Source organism: Anas acuta, chromosome 15 (assembly GCF_963932015.1).
Source record: "Anas acuta chromosome 15, bAnaAcu1.1, whole genome shotgun sequence".
NCBI classification, from domain to species: Eukaryota; Metazoa; Chordata; class Aves; order Anseriformes; family Anatidae; genus Anas; species Anas acuta.
The window spans coordinates 1,622,937-1,638,138 of record NC_088993.1 but is presented as its reverse complement, the minus strand read 5'-3'; the positions used below and the strand labels follow the sequence as shown (position 1 = coordinate 1,638,138).

Here is a 15,202-nt window from a genome sequence, read left to right as displayed (position 1 = left end):
TCCCCCATTAAGATGTACCATTTTGCCTTCATTTTGAAGTTTTATGCTGATAAAGCTTTTTTGCAGTTTTACAGGAAATGATGCAATCTTTGTTAGGCATTTAGTGTTTTTTAGGTCATGAAATGCCTTAGTTTCACTGAACACTGTCAGGCGATCAGTGTACATTTTATGTCTGAAGTGACTATCCTTACAAGAAGTACTACTGGAAAAGGGTAAGCAAAAGCTGCTTATCAAATATATGAACAGTTTGTAAAGCATTCTAGCATCCAGTTGTTATAAAACACGTTACTGTTATAGACTAACATATAGTGAAAATACTCTTGCAATATGTGCAACTCCAGATTGAAATTCAAGGTATTTTTGTAATGCAATCCATTGAAAACTTTGGAGGGATCTCATTTTATTTTCTCCGCTGGCAAGTGATTACTGTTATCCAGACCCTCTGAAGACTAGATAGATACGTGGACATTACACAGAGAAGTGGTATGATTTATCAGAAGTCTCGATATAGGTTGGCATTAAAGACAGAAAGTACTTGTTTCACTTACATGTTTCACCCTAGCTGTGTAAGAAAGGCACAGCTACTATGTCCTTCGCTGTATTTCAATCCTCTGAAAGGTGTCTGCAATTTTCGAAGAGAAAACTGTGGTAAAGGAAATAAAAGTAGTTTTAAAATTCTAGCTGCTGTTGTAAGCAGCATGTTAGTTCATAGAATGTAATATGCAGCAAGACACATACTTCAGACAGAGGTCTTTAAAGTACATGTAATCTGACTTCTGTGAAGAGCTGAGTAAATTCGTAGCATGCGATTCCTCATCTAACATATTTTAATTTAAAATAAAAGTTTTGAAATGCCTGGTTCCAGTCTGCACTTTACCAATTCAGTTGCATGAATGGTCCACATTTAGTGTGACCTTCATCATGAAGCATGTTCAAAATGCCACACGTAATTCAGGAAAACAGTCTTTGGTATTATTATTTTTTTTTTTGGCACAGGACCTGGGGACATTGATAGATGCTTTAGGAAAACTAGTTGTGACGATACAGTTCTGTGCCATATCACTGTGGGGGTAGGTAGTAACCTTCAGCAAGGTCAGTGGAAATTAATGTGAGAATGTTCTTCAGCTACTTTAATGCCAAGTCAACAACTCTTATTAACCTGATGCGGGGATGAGTTTTGAGCTAAGCTCTTGGATTCTTCAAAACTGCTCTGTTCATCTGAACTGAACTACTAATGTAGTTGCAGTCAATACTGAACAAGTAATGTTTTAAACAGGTAACAGCTGAGTAGCTGACAGTGCCTCTAGGTCCTTAGTGCAGACTAGAGAGGATGCCAAAATCGCCAAGGCTCTGGTGCACGGTGTTGGGGATGGGGTACAGGGCAGTGGGATGTCTCTAACCCATGTAGGTGCTTTGACACTTTTTGCTGATCTTAAGTATCAAAGCAATTTATGCTGATTCTGGTCTGTTCCTGAGAATTGTTTCTACATTAACTAATTTGACCAGTTTAATGCAAACTTGTAATGAATATTCTCCCTTCTGTAGTATTTATATGTAATTGTGGTCTATACTATAACCTGCTGCCAGGAGCACAACCATGAAAGGGGGAATCTGTTTGGTTTGTCCAGACAACTGTTCTGCAGGCTTGTGCCTGAACAGAAGTATGCTGCTGAAAAATAAGTGACAGTGTCTTGATATGAGCGCTTACTGACCACTCAGCTGAGTTGCTGAAATAATTGTTTGTATTTCTCTACTTCAGTGTGAAACTAGGCGACTTTTCCCCTAACCTGCCTTATTCTGCTGTGAAGTAGTAGAGGAGGCTTGCATGAAGGTCTTTTCCAACCTAATGATTCTGTGATTCTTAATATGAAGTGACAAGACAAGAAACATTGTCACCTCCTTCAAGGAGGAAGAAATAAGTAGCTGATTAACAGCAAGCAGTTACCAAGATTTGTTTTATGCCCCGAGGTAGCACTTGAATGCTGCTACCATCTGTCATGTAAGAGTCCCTTCTCATTTCCCATTCTATTCTAAACACGCACATGAACACAGGTGTGTTTCCTATCCCTTCTGCCTTCCCTTCTCCCATGTTTCTTCTAGCAGCTAAACAGGTTGCTGACTGTGAAGAACATGCTAGGTTTCTCAAGAACTTCAGTGAAGAAGGCCAACTAACAAAAAAGGAGAGATGGATAATTGAATGTCGTGGAAACTACCTCAACTATCTTCCTTAAGGACAACATCTTAAACCATGACAGCTGCTTCTGCTGTAAACTTGTAATTACTACTACTGTCCTAAGCTGCTGTCTGTTGACAGATTTAGGCTGTTCAACGTTTGATATATCTGAGATGGTACTTATAATCTTCACAGAAATCTTCCAGGGAACAAGATTTGGAGCATGGAGTGACTTTACATAAAACAGTGATAGATGAGAACAAAATAAAGACAAGTTGCATATTTGTTAGTTGAGGAAAAAAAATAATATAAAATATAAAATTTAGTGTGTGTATATATATGTATATATACTAAAAATAGTATATATTGAACAATAAAAGAGGTTTTGAAAATGTAACACTGTCTTAATGCAAGAACGAAGTGTAACTGAACTAACATAGAACCACTTGGCTGAGCATGTTTCATTTGCTATAAGAGAACAATAGTTGCATCAACTGCTTTGTCACAAGTGAAATAAATTTTTATAATTCCTGAATCCTACATAGTAACTGCCACAATACCTTGTGGCACAGAAGTTTTAAAGCCTGACAGCTCCCGCATATCTGGCAGTTAAAATTAGCCCTCTGTTCCTTAAAATAAAAAAAGGAGAAGCCATCCCTTAAAGAAAGGAGTGTCTCTAGCAAGACAGAAAAAGTACTGCCAGGTTTTGCAAATGCTGCTATCCTGTTAGGTATTTTTTGTTGTATTTACAGTCTCTTTTTAATGAACACATACATTTGAAACGTTGCTGTGCCTAGGGTAAAACTGTTCTCTTGCTAGGCAGACTTCATAAGCTTCTAAGCTTAGGATACGGTCTTGCCTTGGCTGCACTTGCTGGAACCATGCACTTCTGGAAAGTACTTATTTTTATATAAGCCAAGGATTAAGATAAAGAAGCTGTTACTGTAAGTTAGCAGTCTTATATATATGTAATGTCATACACAATTTATTTCATCACTTTTTAAGTTGCCTAAAGCTTTAAAATGCAATTGGCTTCTATACTTAAGAAAATGTTTACACAGGAGCAATGGATATTGAGGACTTGAGAAAGCATTGATCTTCTATGTCACTTAAGCCATATTTCACGCTTCTGGCAGATATTAATGGGAAATGGTCTAAAATAAGCACAAAGAGCTGTCCCCTGTTGCAGAAAATAAATTGGATACCAGTCTATAAAATAAAATACATGTATTCCAAAGAGAGAGTGCTTAAGAACAGAGAGCCTGTGAGAACAGTGCCTGTGATCTTACTGAAACCATCACAATTTCCTCTATGATCAGTAATGTAAACGTGTTGTGAGCTGTTCTCCAATGGGAGTAATTTTCTAATTAGCTGAGGAAGTACTTATGTTTCTAGAAAGTTTCTTTCTATGAAACTTTCTACACACCAGGCATCGTCATCTTAACTGCTGTTATCTTTTAAAGTGCTGCATTTGGCTTTGTTATAATCCAAATGTAATACTTCACTTTCACATCTTAGATGAGTAGTGCTGAGCAGTCTGAAGTAGTCACCTGCTCAGGAGAACACCTCATGTAATGTATTGCCAATTGGAATCAGAATAATACTCTATTGCCAGAACATGCAATGGAGAGGTTTTCCTAAGGTTTTCAGAGGATGTGAGTAGATCATAATGCAAATGCATACCAGTCCTGTGTCAGTGTAAGTGCTGTCAGAATTGCCAGATGTAATCCAAACTGCATTATGTACATATCTAGATAGGTAAGCAAAAATAACTTCATGTAAGCTCACTTGTTCCTAAATAAATGAATGAGTTAATTCTTCCAGCTGCAAAAGTACTTCCAAAACTTAAAAAGACTCAGGTGTCAAATTATGTGCAAGATACCAGCAGTTATGGATGTGTCCTTGTCACTTGTTCTTGTTGCTACTCTAACATTTATCCTTTGTCTTCATTCCAGTTTCCCTTCCTTGTTTCATTGTTAAAACCTTGGTATGATATATTGATGTGTTTTCCTCTAGTAAGGTCTGGCAGGAAAGGACGACGGCGGGTGTTTAGTCTGTCGGAGGCTGACAGTCACGGTGGACACTGGGTTTAGGTCTTCAAGCAGCAGCTGCAACCGAAACTCACGCAATATCAAATCAGGCAGGTTCCTCCCTAAGATTTGAAAAGCCCATAACAGTTAATAGAGCATACTTGGTTTCCATGCTTGCAGCAGTGACAGCAAGGTAGGAAACTGAAGAAAAGCATCTTAAATATTTGACTGTACTGGTTTTGGGGAGAATTGTGCAGCAATAATTAGCTGTTTCTGAAAGTCCTACCTACAGTTTCTCCCATATTTCTTGGCTGTCTTGCCAAAGACTGAAGTTCTGCTTACTGCCAAATGATCTATCAAGCTTCCAGCTTCAAAGCAGCTATGTCTTCATCTGCACAGGGGCAGCTATGGCTGTAGTGGAATTTAGCAAGAACAGGCTTCAGAATGGACAGTAATGCAGGTAGCTGACTGGCAGTAGGAAATCTATTTATAACTCGGGTAAAATGAAGAAGTGTTCAGCATAAGACTGTCCTTGGACTGTGATGATACAAGCTAGTTTTTTTTTCTGTCATCACATTTGGGCAGATGGCTTTATGGACTGTTTAATTGTCTGCCTGAAGGAGTGGGGAAGGGAAGTAGATACAGAAAGGATGGAAATAGACCTCATACTAGATTGTCACTTACATAACGTGTGTTAACTTGAATCTAATTTATATTTTTTACCTCCAAGGCATAAGCATTTTTTATTCTGTTAATACTATGTAAACATCCTTTCTCATTTTTAGACTTTATTTTGTGTCTTTTCCCTTAGTGTGCTGTTACTTATATTTTTGTTATCCTTTCACAGTATATTGCTGTACAGTTTAAGACATTTTTCTGTAGACTGTATTCATTCTTACCTCTTTCTTTTCTTTTCTGTCTTCTTTCCCTAATGACCATCATAACATAAGTTAATATAACAGAAGTGGAGCGATTTTCTTCTATAGTGTTACCAAGGTTATTTTTACAGGAGTGTTGGGAGGGGAAAAAAAAAAAAAAGGTTGCTGAGCCCACCACAACCAAAGATAGCTGGTAATGTCCAGTGTCTTGCAAAACAATGCACTGTTTTTTAATCTTGTTTGATACTTAAATTCCATATCTGGCTTTGTTTTTTTTTTTTGTGCCTGAGCATTGCTGCTTAAACTCATGTGAGTTGGGGAGAAGTAAATAGAAATATTTTTTCCCATATTAGATGATAACTCCTTGATATTTAAGAGTAAAGTATGTCTTAGTGATTAGTGAAAATGACATTTATTTTTGTTCCTTCTATTCAAAGTGAAATGGAAAGTGAAATTTGAATGGAACCAAGCGTTAGGGGTCTAAGTTTTTTTTGAAAGCTACTTAGTATTTTTATGTCCAGTATAGATAGAAGTTCCAAATAATGGGTAAGGAACTTAATGTCCTAGTAATTGGGTGTCTTGAAACTTTTTTGAATTAGTAGCTTGGTAACTATCCAGATTTTAGAGACAGATGTTTTTATAATAAGCCCTTCTTGAGATTTTTTTCTAGCTAGGGCACATCTTCTTTTCAATTGTTTATCCCAGTTTCAAAGACTCAGAGAATTCAGGTCATACATAAATGTGTTTATCTATTTGGATCCTTTTCTGAATTGTCTGAGTTCAAAAGGCTTTCAAATTTTGAGGCTCAAAGATTTCCTTATTGGTAATCATTGCTCTGAAATGATGTATTCAGTTAAGTGGGAGATGTTGTACATGAAAACTTACTACATCAAGAAGGTGCTCTTTTTTTAATACCTCTTTATTTTCCAAATTACCGTTCTAAGATGCTAGATCTCTGTACTCCATTTAGTTTCCTTCATCTATAGTCTGATTATTTATTTCTTTCTGTCATTATATCCAAGAGATAGGGGAGATAACTCATCTAGCGCAAGCTTATAGCTCCAGTTTCAAGCTAAGTATACACCTGAAGTGCCCATTGATCCCTGAGAGTCTGGTCACAAAGATGCAAGTGCCACTCTCATAGTCCAGAAGGGATAGTATATTGTAAAACAGTAGCAAGAGCTGTTGACCTTGTCCAGAATATTATTTTTTTTCCCTCGTTTTATATTGATACTTGCTTTCTGCCCCTACAAGGACTAAGTGGCAGTTGGCTACTCCCTGGTTGTTTTGGCAGTAACGCTGTGCTGGGTTACAGCATATCTGTCCCTGCTGCCGTTTAACGAGCAGTTCTGACAGCAACTAATGGAATATTGAAAGTAGGGGAGAGAGAGAGAGAGACTGCTACTGCTATCAATAATAAATAAAACAGACAAAATAGCATAGAGCTCTGCTTTTGTATTTTCTATTTATAAAATACTGTAGCTGAAATACTAGATGCTCAGTTTGTTCTGCTTTTACATTTTCTGATATGTTTTTATCTTTTTTTTCTGAATGCATTTTCAGACTTTTAGATATAAACTTTATCAACACCAGATTTTTTTTAGGTAGTCATCTTTCAAATATTTGTTTGCTTTGTTATATTGAGAAGGGAGCCGCTTTAACAGCCATTTATATCCTACGTGGAAGGATATATCATATATATCATATCAGAAGAACATGCATGTCTGTCAGGATTTCAATGAATGAAAGTTATGAGGAAATCATTCTCCCAAAAGGAACGGCTTCTCAGTGCAAGCCTTGCATCACGTTCCTGTTACCAATCACCACATTTTCACTAAAACTTCTTGAAAGCCCAAAAAAACCCCTGCAGTTACTTTGAATTTTTCCTTATTTTCAAAAATAACTAGTGATGTCCTTTTTGTTTAAAGAGTTTGTTTTCTTTAAAATAAATAAATAAATAAATCTAAGTTTCCTTTTCCTTAAAGGGAGAAGCTTTAGCCACAGATTCAGCAAAAAATGAAATCAAGTGATTTTCTGAAGTGAGAATACATCTTTGGGGTTATCTTACCAGAAAGGTTTAAAAAAAAAAAAAAAAAAAAAAAACGAAAAAAAAACAACTGTCTCTCACTGTTATCTTACTGATATCTTACTGTTGATACCTTACTGATATCCATTCCATTCTAAGCTCTGTTTTTCTTTTCTTCTTCCTTATATTCATGTGCTTTTTTGTTTGTTTTACAGGAATAATTGGAATCATATTGAAACAGAAATATTCTAAGGTCGTCATTGTGCATTAAAAAACAGAATCTAATTCTTAGCTTCTGTATTCACTACATTGCCTTGTAGACTTTTCTGCAGATGCCTGTACACTTGAACACATGCTGATTTTTAACAAGAGCTCTAAATGCCTTGAAGCTGGATACCTGTTAACTTGAATGGCATCTATTACTCTAGCCTGAAAAGAAAAAAAAATAGTGTGGGCATACTTGCTCATATGAGGTGGTACCCCCTGATCCTTTCTGTTTATTATCCATCTGAGCCAAATATGCAGTTCTTTCGCTAGTTACAAGAATTTTAAGGAAAAAAAATGGCAAAACAAGTAGCTGTTAATGTTTTTTTCACTGTATGGGAAGGGCTAGCAGCATATCAGGTTTCTGTGATATGCAATGCCGTATTGCCAGTTTTCTCCATGTTGTATGCTCCATACTTATGAGCACAAAATTTCATAAAACAAAAGCCTGTGTAAAAACAGGTTTATTTTGCAGCACCTTTCAGTTACAGTATGCATGTAATTCTCCTTCCTGTTCTTACATAGTTCCACTTTCTATGGCTAAGATGTCACTTCAAACTGAATGCAGAGAATGGAATGAGAGAATTACTTCCAAGTCTTTGTAAGAATAGGTCTCCCCTTGGGAAAATTAGTTACGTAGGACTTCTTTCCTATTTCTCAAGAGCTGCCTGGTATGGAGTGGTTATTTGTTTTAGTCTATACTAAATTCTGGGGAGGCTTTCTTATTCTTCTTCCCCTCTGTTTCCTTTCTGTAGGAATATTTATGATATTGCTGTATATTGCAGTATTAAAGATGTAGATTTTCTGGTTCATAACGTGAACCATTATTTATTATTGCTGGCATAATTTAAATATGGTGCTTCATAGAACAGTTTTCCGCCCAAGTATTCTTAAATATTCATAAGCAAAGTACACTGGTTTAATGAGCAATGTCTATACTAAGTGGAATATTGATTGTTTCTTGGTGTTTTCTTTCAATAGATGACCCTTCAGCTCCAGAGCAGCCTCATATGACCATTCCTGGTCAGATGATGATGTCTGACGAAACTCTTCCAGCTGTCTCAAAGTCTAGCAAGAATGTTGTAAAAAACAGTGACATAGAAACAGCAAACCTGTCCCCTAGCCTGATTCCTGCACAGCAGCCCACGATATCGTTAATATCAGATGATAATACAGATGCACTAAGTGTAGAGTCACTTACACTGGTCCCACCTGTTGATCCACACAGTATTCGTACATTCACCTGCATTCCTCAGCCACCTTTGCCATCTGAAATTGAAGTTGACACGGTAAAAGAGACAGAGGAAGAGTGGTGTGACTCAAGCCAGCCTGCAGACTGTGATAAAAGGTGAACCAAATTCTTGCTTGGGAGCGCAGATACTTCTTGGAGCATCAGAGGCTATGGTCTGCAAGAAGAGCCCCACTGGTGAAGCATGTGGACAGCTTTTAGGACAAGCATCAGAAGTTTGGCATGTTTAAACTGGAGAAAAAATCTTCAAATCTGGATTGGGTATCTCCACACCTATTTCTGATATACAAGAATGTGAATGTACTTCAGATCACCTACTTTATTATAAAAATAAAGCTCCAGCTGCAGTAACTAAATTAATTGTAAAAGGTCTACAGTATTATGGTAAAGAGAAGAAAATTTTTGATAGCTGGTTCAGGATGATGTATCGCTACTTTTTTGAAACTGGAGACATACCCACTGACAAGGAAAAATATATATATACTATAGTACAGACATACCACTTTCATTTGATTCATGAATGTTTTTTTAATCCTGATCTCTTTCAGTTTTTGTAGGCCTGTATGATACCAGCAGGCTTGGCCCCTTTAAATGTTGTATTCATAGGTTTCCAAACTTCAATATTGTGTTTTCCACGTAATATTTTTTCAAAGTTTTATTCAAAGCAAGATACATCTCAAAGCTTTTTTTTTTTTTTTTTTTACGGTAAAACTCTGAAATTTAATGTGACAACTGCTTATGCAGATTAATGTAAGGGATTTTTGAGACTTTTCCAGTCTTTGCTTAACCAGCAACAGAGGGATGAGAAGTATTCTAAGAGATTGCCATAGCTTGTTTGTTCACTGCTGACAGTCAAATTGCTACACCTCTGAGGAGTGATGATGTCTTCTCTACTGAAGGACGACTGGAAGCAGACAGAAGCAGTTTTACTCTAAAGAGGCTAGAGGGTTTTTTTGTTGTTGTTGGCATGTGGGTTTTTTCATATTCCTGTAGGAAGTAGGTCCCCACATCTAACCAGTAATTCCTTTGCAAGTCTGAAAATGAACAGTTTTTTTTTTTCCCATCTGGGAGATTATCACTGTTAAATGAAATTACAACATAAAAGTGTTTCTGACTTTATACTTGGCTTACCAAATTTGCCTTTTAGATCCTGAATCTGAGTTGACAGTAAGTAGAGGAAGATTGTGGAGTAAAGTTTGTAGCTCTCTGCTGACTTTATATGGAATTTAAAGTTAATGGAGTTCAAGCTTTCTGATCAATTTCCACGTGTGTTCATTTAAGCTAGCAGTAAGATGAGCAGTGTTTCATTATTGGTCTGCACATAACACTGAATGCTCTCTGGCTCTCAAAGATTGAAGTCCACTATTTACTTTACTTTGTATTTCAGTCATCAGTGCAATCTGTTTCCTGATTGTCTTTGTGAATATTGATTTCATATCAAATAGGTGAATCTGAGGTTTTTTACCTACTTTTCAGTCCTTCCATATCTCTTCTTTGCTGTCAGATGGAATGCTTGAATTGATTTTAAATATTATATTTATATGAGATTGAATAATACGCAGGTATCACTTTGCTTGTTTTTCCATCTTTTCCTCTGTGTAATGATTTAATCTTTGAAAAACATGGATATAGCATGGCTGCTATTGAAAGCCAGCATTTTTTCTTCCATTATCAGCTTTTGCATGCAGCTTTGTTCTTTTCTGGTTATCTGTGTCTTCTGCTTCATCTCAATAGAACTAGACACTATTCTGACCATTCCAGAATGGCTCAAACTCTAAAATGAAATCTGAGAACTAGGTGTCTTTAGCACTGTTAACAGTGTGGGAGAATTCGGCCTTGCTGGATTAAGAGGCCACAATTAATTTTTTTTCATGTGCTTGGGGTAAGTTTTCACTGGAGTTACTGTTGTGGCTAATGTACACATACCTGAACAAGCTGAGACGTCAGTAGCAATTTGGGCATAAGGAACACATAAATATGTTTTATTAGCTTAGCTTATTGCGGTCTAGACTTTTTCTAGCATGTTGCTGCATTGCTCTGTAGCCACAGTAATAGTCTAAAGACCATTATAAAAAATGATTCCTTGCTTAATTTGAAAGTATTTTGTTAGTTGTTAACTTTAACTCTTCACCTAGATTACAGAAAATGCAACTGTGAAGGCCTAGTTCCCTTAATTAAAATTAATTTTAGACAGAAAAGCCTTGATCTATCTTTATCTAATGTAAAATTCAGTTCTAGCAAAATGAGGAGCATGCACAAAGCAGCTTTTTAACGGGCATGCATAATTTCACCCTTGAGTCATACTGCACAAGAAAGGGATGTAGGGAAAGAAAGCCGACTGCTTTTCATTGCCTTGGAGTGGCTTTTAAGTCCCATGACCGGTTGTCTACCAAGAGCTTCACAGGAAGCAACTGAGATGCTGTTAGTAGGAAAATATTAAGGCATATGTGTATTATACAATTTATATTCTCCATGCTGCATTAGGAGACTTAATAACGAAAAAGTTTGGGAGTTACTGAAATATGTCATCTGACAATCTTATCTCTGCAAGTATGGTGTTATTAATCTACAGTTCCTCGAAGAGTATCATAATCTATCTGTCTCTTATCAGAAAAACTCAAGGGCTGTTTCCTTATCCCCCTTTCACTGTAAAAAGGAAACTTAACCAACCATCAGCACCTCAGCCACAAATACAATTTCTTATCTAAACAAAAGTCAATTTGAGTCAATGTAGCATCCTTCTCTTTAACCAAACCCAAATACCAAGTTAGAGCTGAGAACAACAGCTAAAAGACTGACCATTCAGAAGGCTCACTAATTCAGCGCAATGCTGCAGAGAGAAGGGAAGGAAACAAGAATCGCTCTGAAATAAATTCACTAATGGTCCAGAGCAAAATGCTGGAATTTTGTGTGATGAATTCTCAGCGTGTCTGTAGAGGCTATGCCTTACCTTCAGCCATACTCTATCATATAAAACAGTTCTGTTATTCCCTTCTTTTTGAGGAGATGCACCAAAGACACCAGGGCATAATGAATGTTACCACATTATTTTGTGCTCAGTCTCATTTTATTAAATTTTACCAAGATATTACTCGTTTAACTTGTTTAGCGATGTGTTGCTGTCACTGTGAGGTGTCTGCCTCTTGCAGGTCGCCTTTCTGTTTTTGTCATCCCATGGACAGCACTGGATGAGACTTGTGTTTTTTCCTTGCGAAGGGCACGTGGGATGTCTGTTTGGCAATCTGGTAAAGAAAAGAGTAGGAAGGAAGCATTAGTGGCCAGCTCTAACGTCCGCCTTGCTAGTGAGTAATGTTTGCTGTGCAAAACTTGTGTGCAAGAATTGGCTTTTGCAGAAATTCTTTGGTACAGGAATAAACCAAACATTTATCTTCCTGCACTATTTTAATGAGCTATGTGGATTAAGAAATTCACTAGAAATGTAGTCATATGTATACTAATGCTGGAGACTGTTTCATGTAAAATTGTGAATTATACTGTAAAGACTGACCTTGTTTGTACTCTTTGCAGCTAATTCATGATAAACTAACGTTCTGAATTCTGTTCCTTAAATTAAGCTGGGTTTAAAATATAAAATTACACCTGTTAAAGTGACACCTCAGTGTTCTTTGCTTTACAACACAGCTGGAATTTTCCTTGAAGGCACTTGAAGAAAAAATGTTAATATCTTCCAGAATTGACTTACTGTCTTGAAATGCTCTTGCTAAAGTACAGGTATGTGGCATTTAAAGACCTTTATCGCTTCTCCAGAATTTAAAACTCAAAGCTCATTACTATTCAGAGTTTAAGTCAGTGTCCTACAAGTTTAGGTTAGTCATACAGCTCTTTGCTCCCATAGCAACAGAATACAGGGGGAAATAATGTTTTCTTCTGGGGATTTGAAGTATTTTTGTTGGCAAATTTTTTAAATCGATAGTTAAAGTAGTTTCCAGCAAAATCAGCAATCCTTAGGATTGAAGTTACTGAGAATTTTTTCTTACTTTGCAGTAAGATGCCAGTAGCTAGAATTGCCATGCGTGCAGCAAGAGGCCATGGCTGGTTACGATGAGCTGGTTACCACTGAGCTATAGGAGTTCAAAACCTGCCTGGCAACTGATTGTCATGCTACTGGTAGGAAATGGACTTATTTTTCCTCATGAAGTAAATGAAATGTAAAATTGTATGCTTGAAGACATGGGTAAGCTATCAGCCAACCAGGTCAAACTGTAAGTGTGAAGCCACTCCATGGCATTTAGCACTTCAGTCACAGGGTGTCTGTGCTCATGTAATGTGTCACTCTTTTCTGCACAGGTATTGCAGGTAAATACACCATAGCCTAATGAAGTTTTGTTGATGTGTATGTCCTACTCTTCCAAGAAAAAAAATCTTGCTAAGTACTGACACATTGTCTTCACTATTGCACAGGCAGCTGTCAGCTAGGAAATTTAGTCTTTTGGTCCTACAGCTGAATCAGAGATTTGGGAAGAGACAGCCAGTAGGGACATCAATGGGATCTGGGCATTTTGCCTCAAAAGTGGTATGTCTCCTTGCTAAGTTTCCTACTCATTTTCAGACAACCAAACCTTAGGCATTTCTATGTATTTTGGAAGTTCAGAGCTCTTCTGTCTGTCTTCTTGAAAGAGCCTTTGGGTACATCACTGTTTACCCATCTCTGGCTTAACTTGGGTATTGTTCACCTGGCCACTGCACTTTGAGGGGTTTTGCTGCGTTCACCTGCTCTGCTCTGTTGTTTCCCAATGTTTGCAGCATGAATCCCAAACGTGTACCAACCCTCACTGCCTCCTGCAAAGCAGGTGGTGATCTGGGCAGGGTGTGCAGGGTGGGGGTTTGCAGGAGGTGGGCAGGGGAAAATGCTCGGGGGGGTTCTGCTGTTCAGGGTTATTTGAGCAGCAAGAGGTATGGGAGATGCAGGTCTGAATTGAGTCCCAAACATAAGGTTCTTTCATATGGAAAAATATTTTTATATTACATTTGTACAGAATTTTCCCTATTTTGATCTCTCCAGATTTTTAAGGATCTGCACATTGCTTAAACTTGATTTGTTTTGCAAGATGATCTAAAATTTATTTTAGGTTTGCTAATGTCTTTAAAAATGTAAAGCTAAGTTTTGCATGTCTAATAAACGTGCACTGTGGCGGTATCTGTTTATTGTTTTGCTAGCTAGAATTTGTTAATTCTTAATGAATATGAAAAACTTGTCATTGTTGTGACTGTCTCAGCCTCAATGAATGTGTGGAGTGTGTTTATTTAAAAAGGTAACTAAAAAGGGCTTAAGAAGCAAGCAACTAAGAGTACTTGATGACACGAAGTTCAGGCTAGTGCATAGTGTTCCCAGGATTCTTCTAACAGCATAAGTTACATAAGACTTTTTCTTTTTTTTTTTTTCTGTTACTTTGGTTATGGGTACCCACACTAATGTAAAGCGAGCTTAAGACATGATAATGGCCGTCTGATACTTAAGTCTCTATGAGGAGAGAGTCTGAGTTTTTGTGTATTTAAGACTAACGGTGGCAGGAATAGTTACAATAAACATGAAGCTAATTTTGAAAAGGATTGAGAATAGCTTCAAGCTTGCCAATTCCTTAGAATTTCTAGGAGCTTTGGTTTGCTCAGTGATAGCACCAAGAATAAATGCAACAAGTTCAGGGGACCTGCTGGAAGCATTTTAAGCTTTAACTTCAGGCATCTCCATTTGTGAATGTGTGTTGATATTTTGTTGCAAACTTTTTACTTCATTTTGAATTGTTTTGCTGGTTTTGATTATTTTAAGTGCAAAGGGAAATGTATTTTTCTAGAATAAATGTATCTGGGCTTTGAATAGTACATAAAGCATTTAATGAATATGAAGGTCTTTCCTCTTATGAAATATATTTCAAAAATGTCTGAAATGTGCTTCATTAAAAAAAAAAACAAAACAACTCCTGAACATGCACTTACATTTAAAAGGAAAAAAGCCCAAACATGGGGTGAATTGAATTCTGAAATGTCTTTTCTACAGGCAATAAGTATTAATTATTTAATGTAAGTTATGTTAGAAATTTGGAGTAAATGTGACAATATATTATGTTAATTTAAAGAAAAAATGTAAATAAGTGGGAAGGGAGTGAAATTAGAAAGCATTCTTGTATGTTTCTGAAATCCAGATTTATACAGCTGAGTTTGTATTTGCTGGCATTAATCATATGTCATGGCTATGGAAAACCTGGGCAAGAATGAACAATTGATCTTTCTTTGTAAATGGAACTTGGCAATAAAAATGGTGTTACTGAGAACTTCCCCTTCATGTTGTGTCACTGGACTTGATGCGCATCCAATAACAGTGAAATGCCCAATTTGCAGAAGTGTACCCGTAAGAAGAATGGTGCATGTGAGTGTTAGGCGTTCTAATCTTTAAGCTGAAAACTGAAATAGCCAAAGCATTTTTGCATTGTGTATGCAGGAAAGGCAGCATGTGAGGGAGAGCAGAAAAGAAGCCTGTATAGGTGATGGAAAGTAGACGAGACCAAGGGTTAAGAGTGGCTGGACAACATCTAAAGTGGTTGTGAACCACTTGAAAAGTGCCCC

The 15,202-nt window shown here is 37.0% G+C and overlaps 1 protein-coding gene across 6 annotated transcripts in view; it reads left to right on the top strand.

The window, feature by feature from the left end:
- Positions 1-14,910, top strand: part of CLEC16A (C-type lectin domain containing 16A) — an 84,110-nt gene extending 69,200 nt beyond the window's left edge. For 3 of the 6 annotated variants that reach the window (XM_068699521.1, XM_068699518.1, XM_068699519.1), the window contains 2 exons: positions 4,194-4,313; positions 8,353-14,910. In XM_068699521.1, coding sequence (XP_068555622.1) covers positions 4,194-4,313; positions 8,353-8,723 — 491 coding nt within the window. In that variant the 3' untranslated portion in view covers positions 8,724-14,910. Of the gene's footprint in view, positions 1-4,189; positions 4,314-8,352 lie in introns of all 6 variants that reach the window. The other 3 variants (XM_068699523.1, XM_068699522.1, XM_068699524.1) reach the window with 2 other exon arrangements.
- Positions 14,911-15,202: the final 292 nt, after the last annotated feature.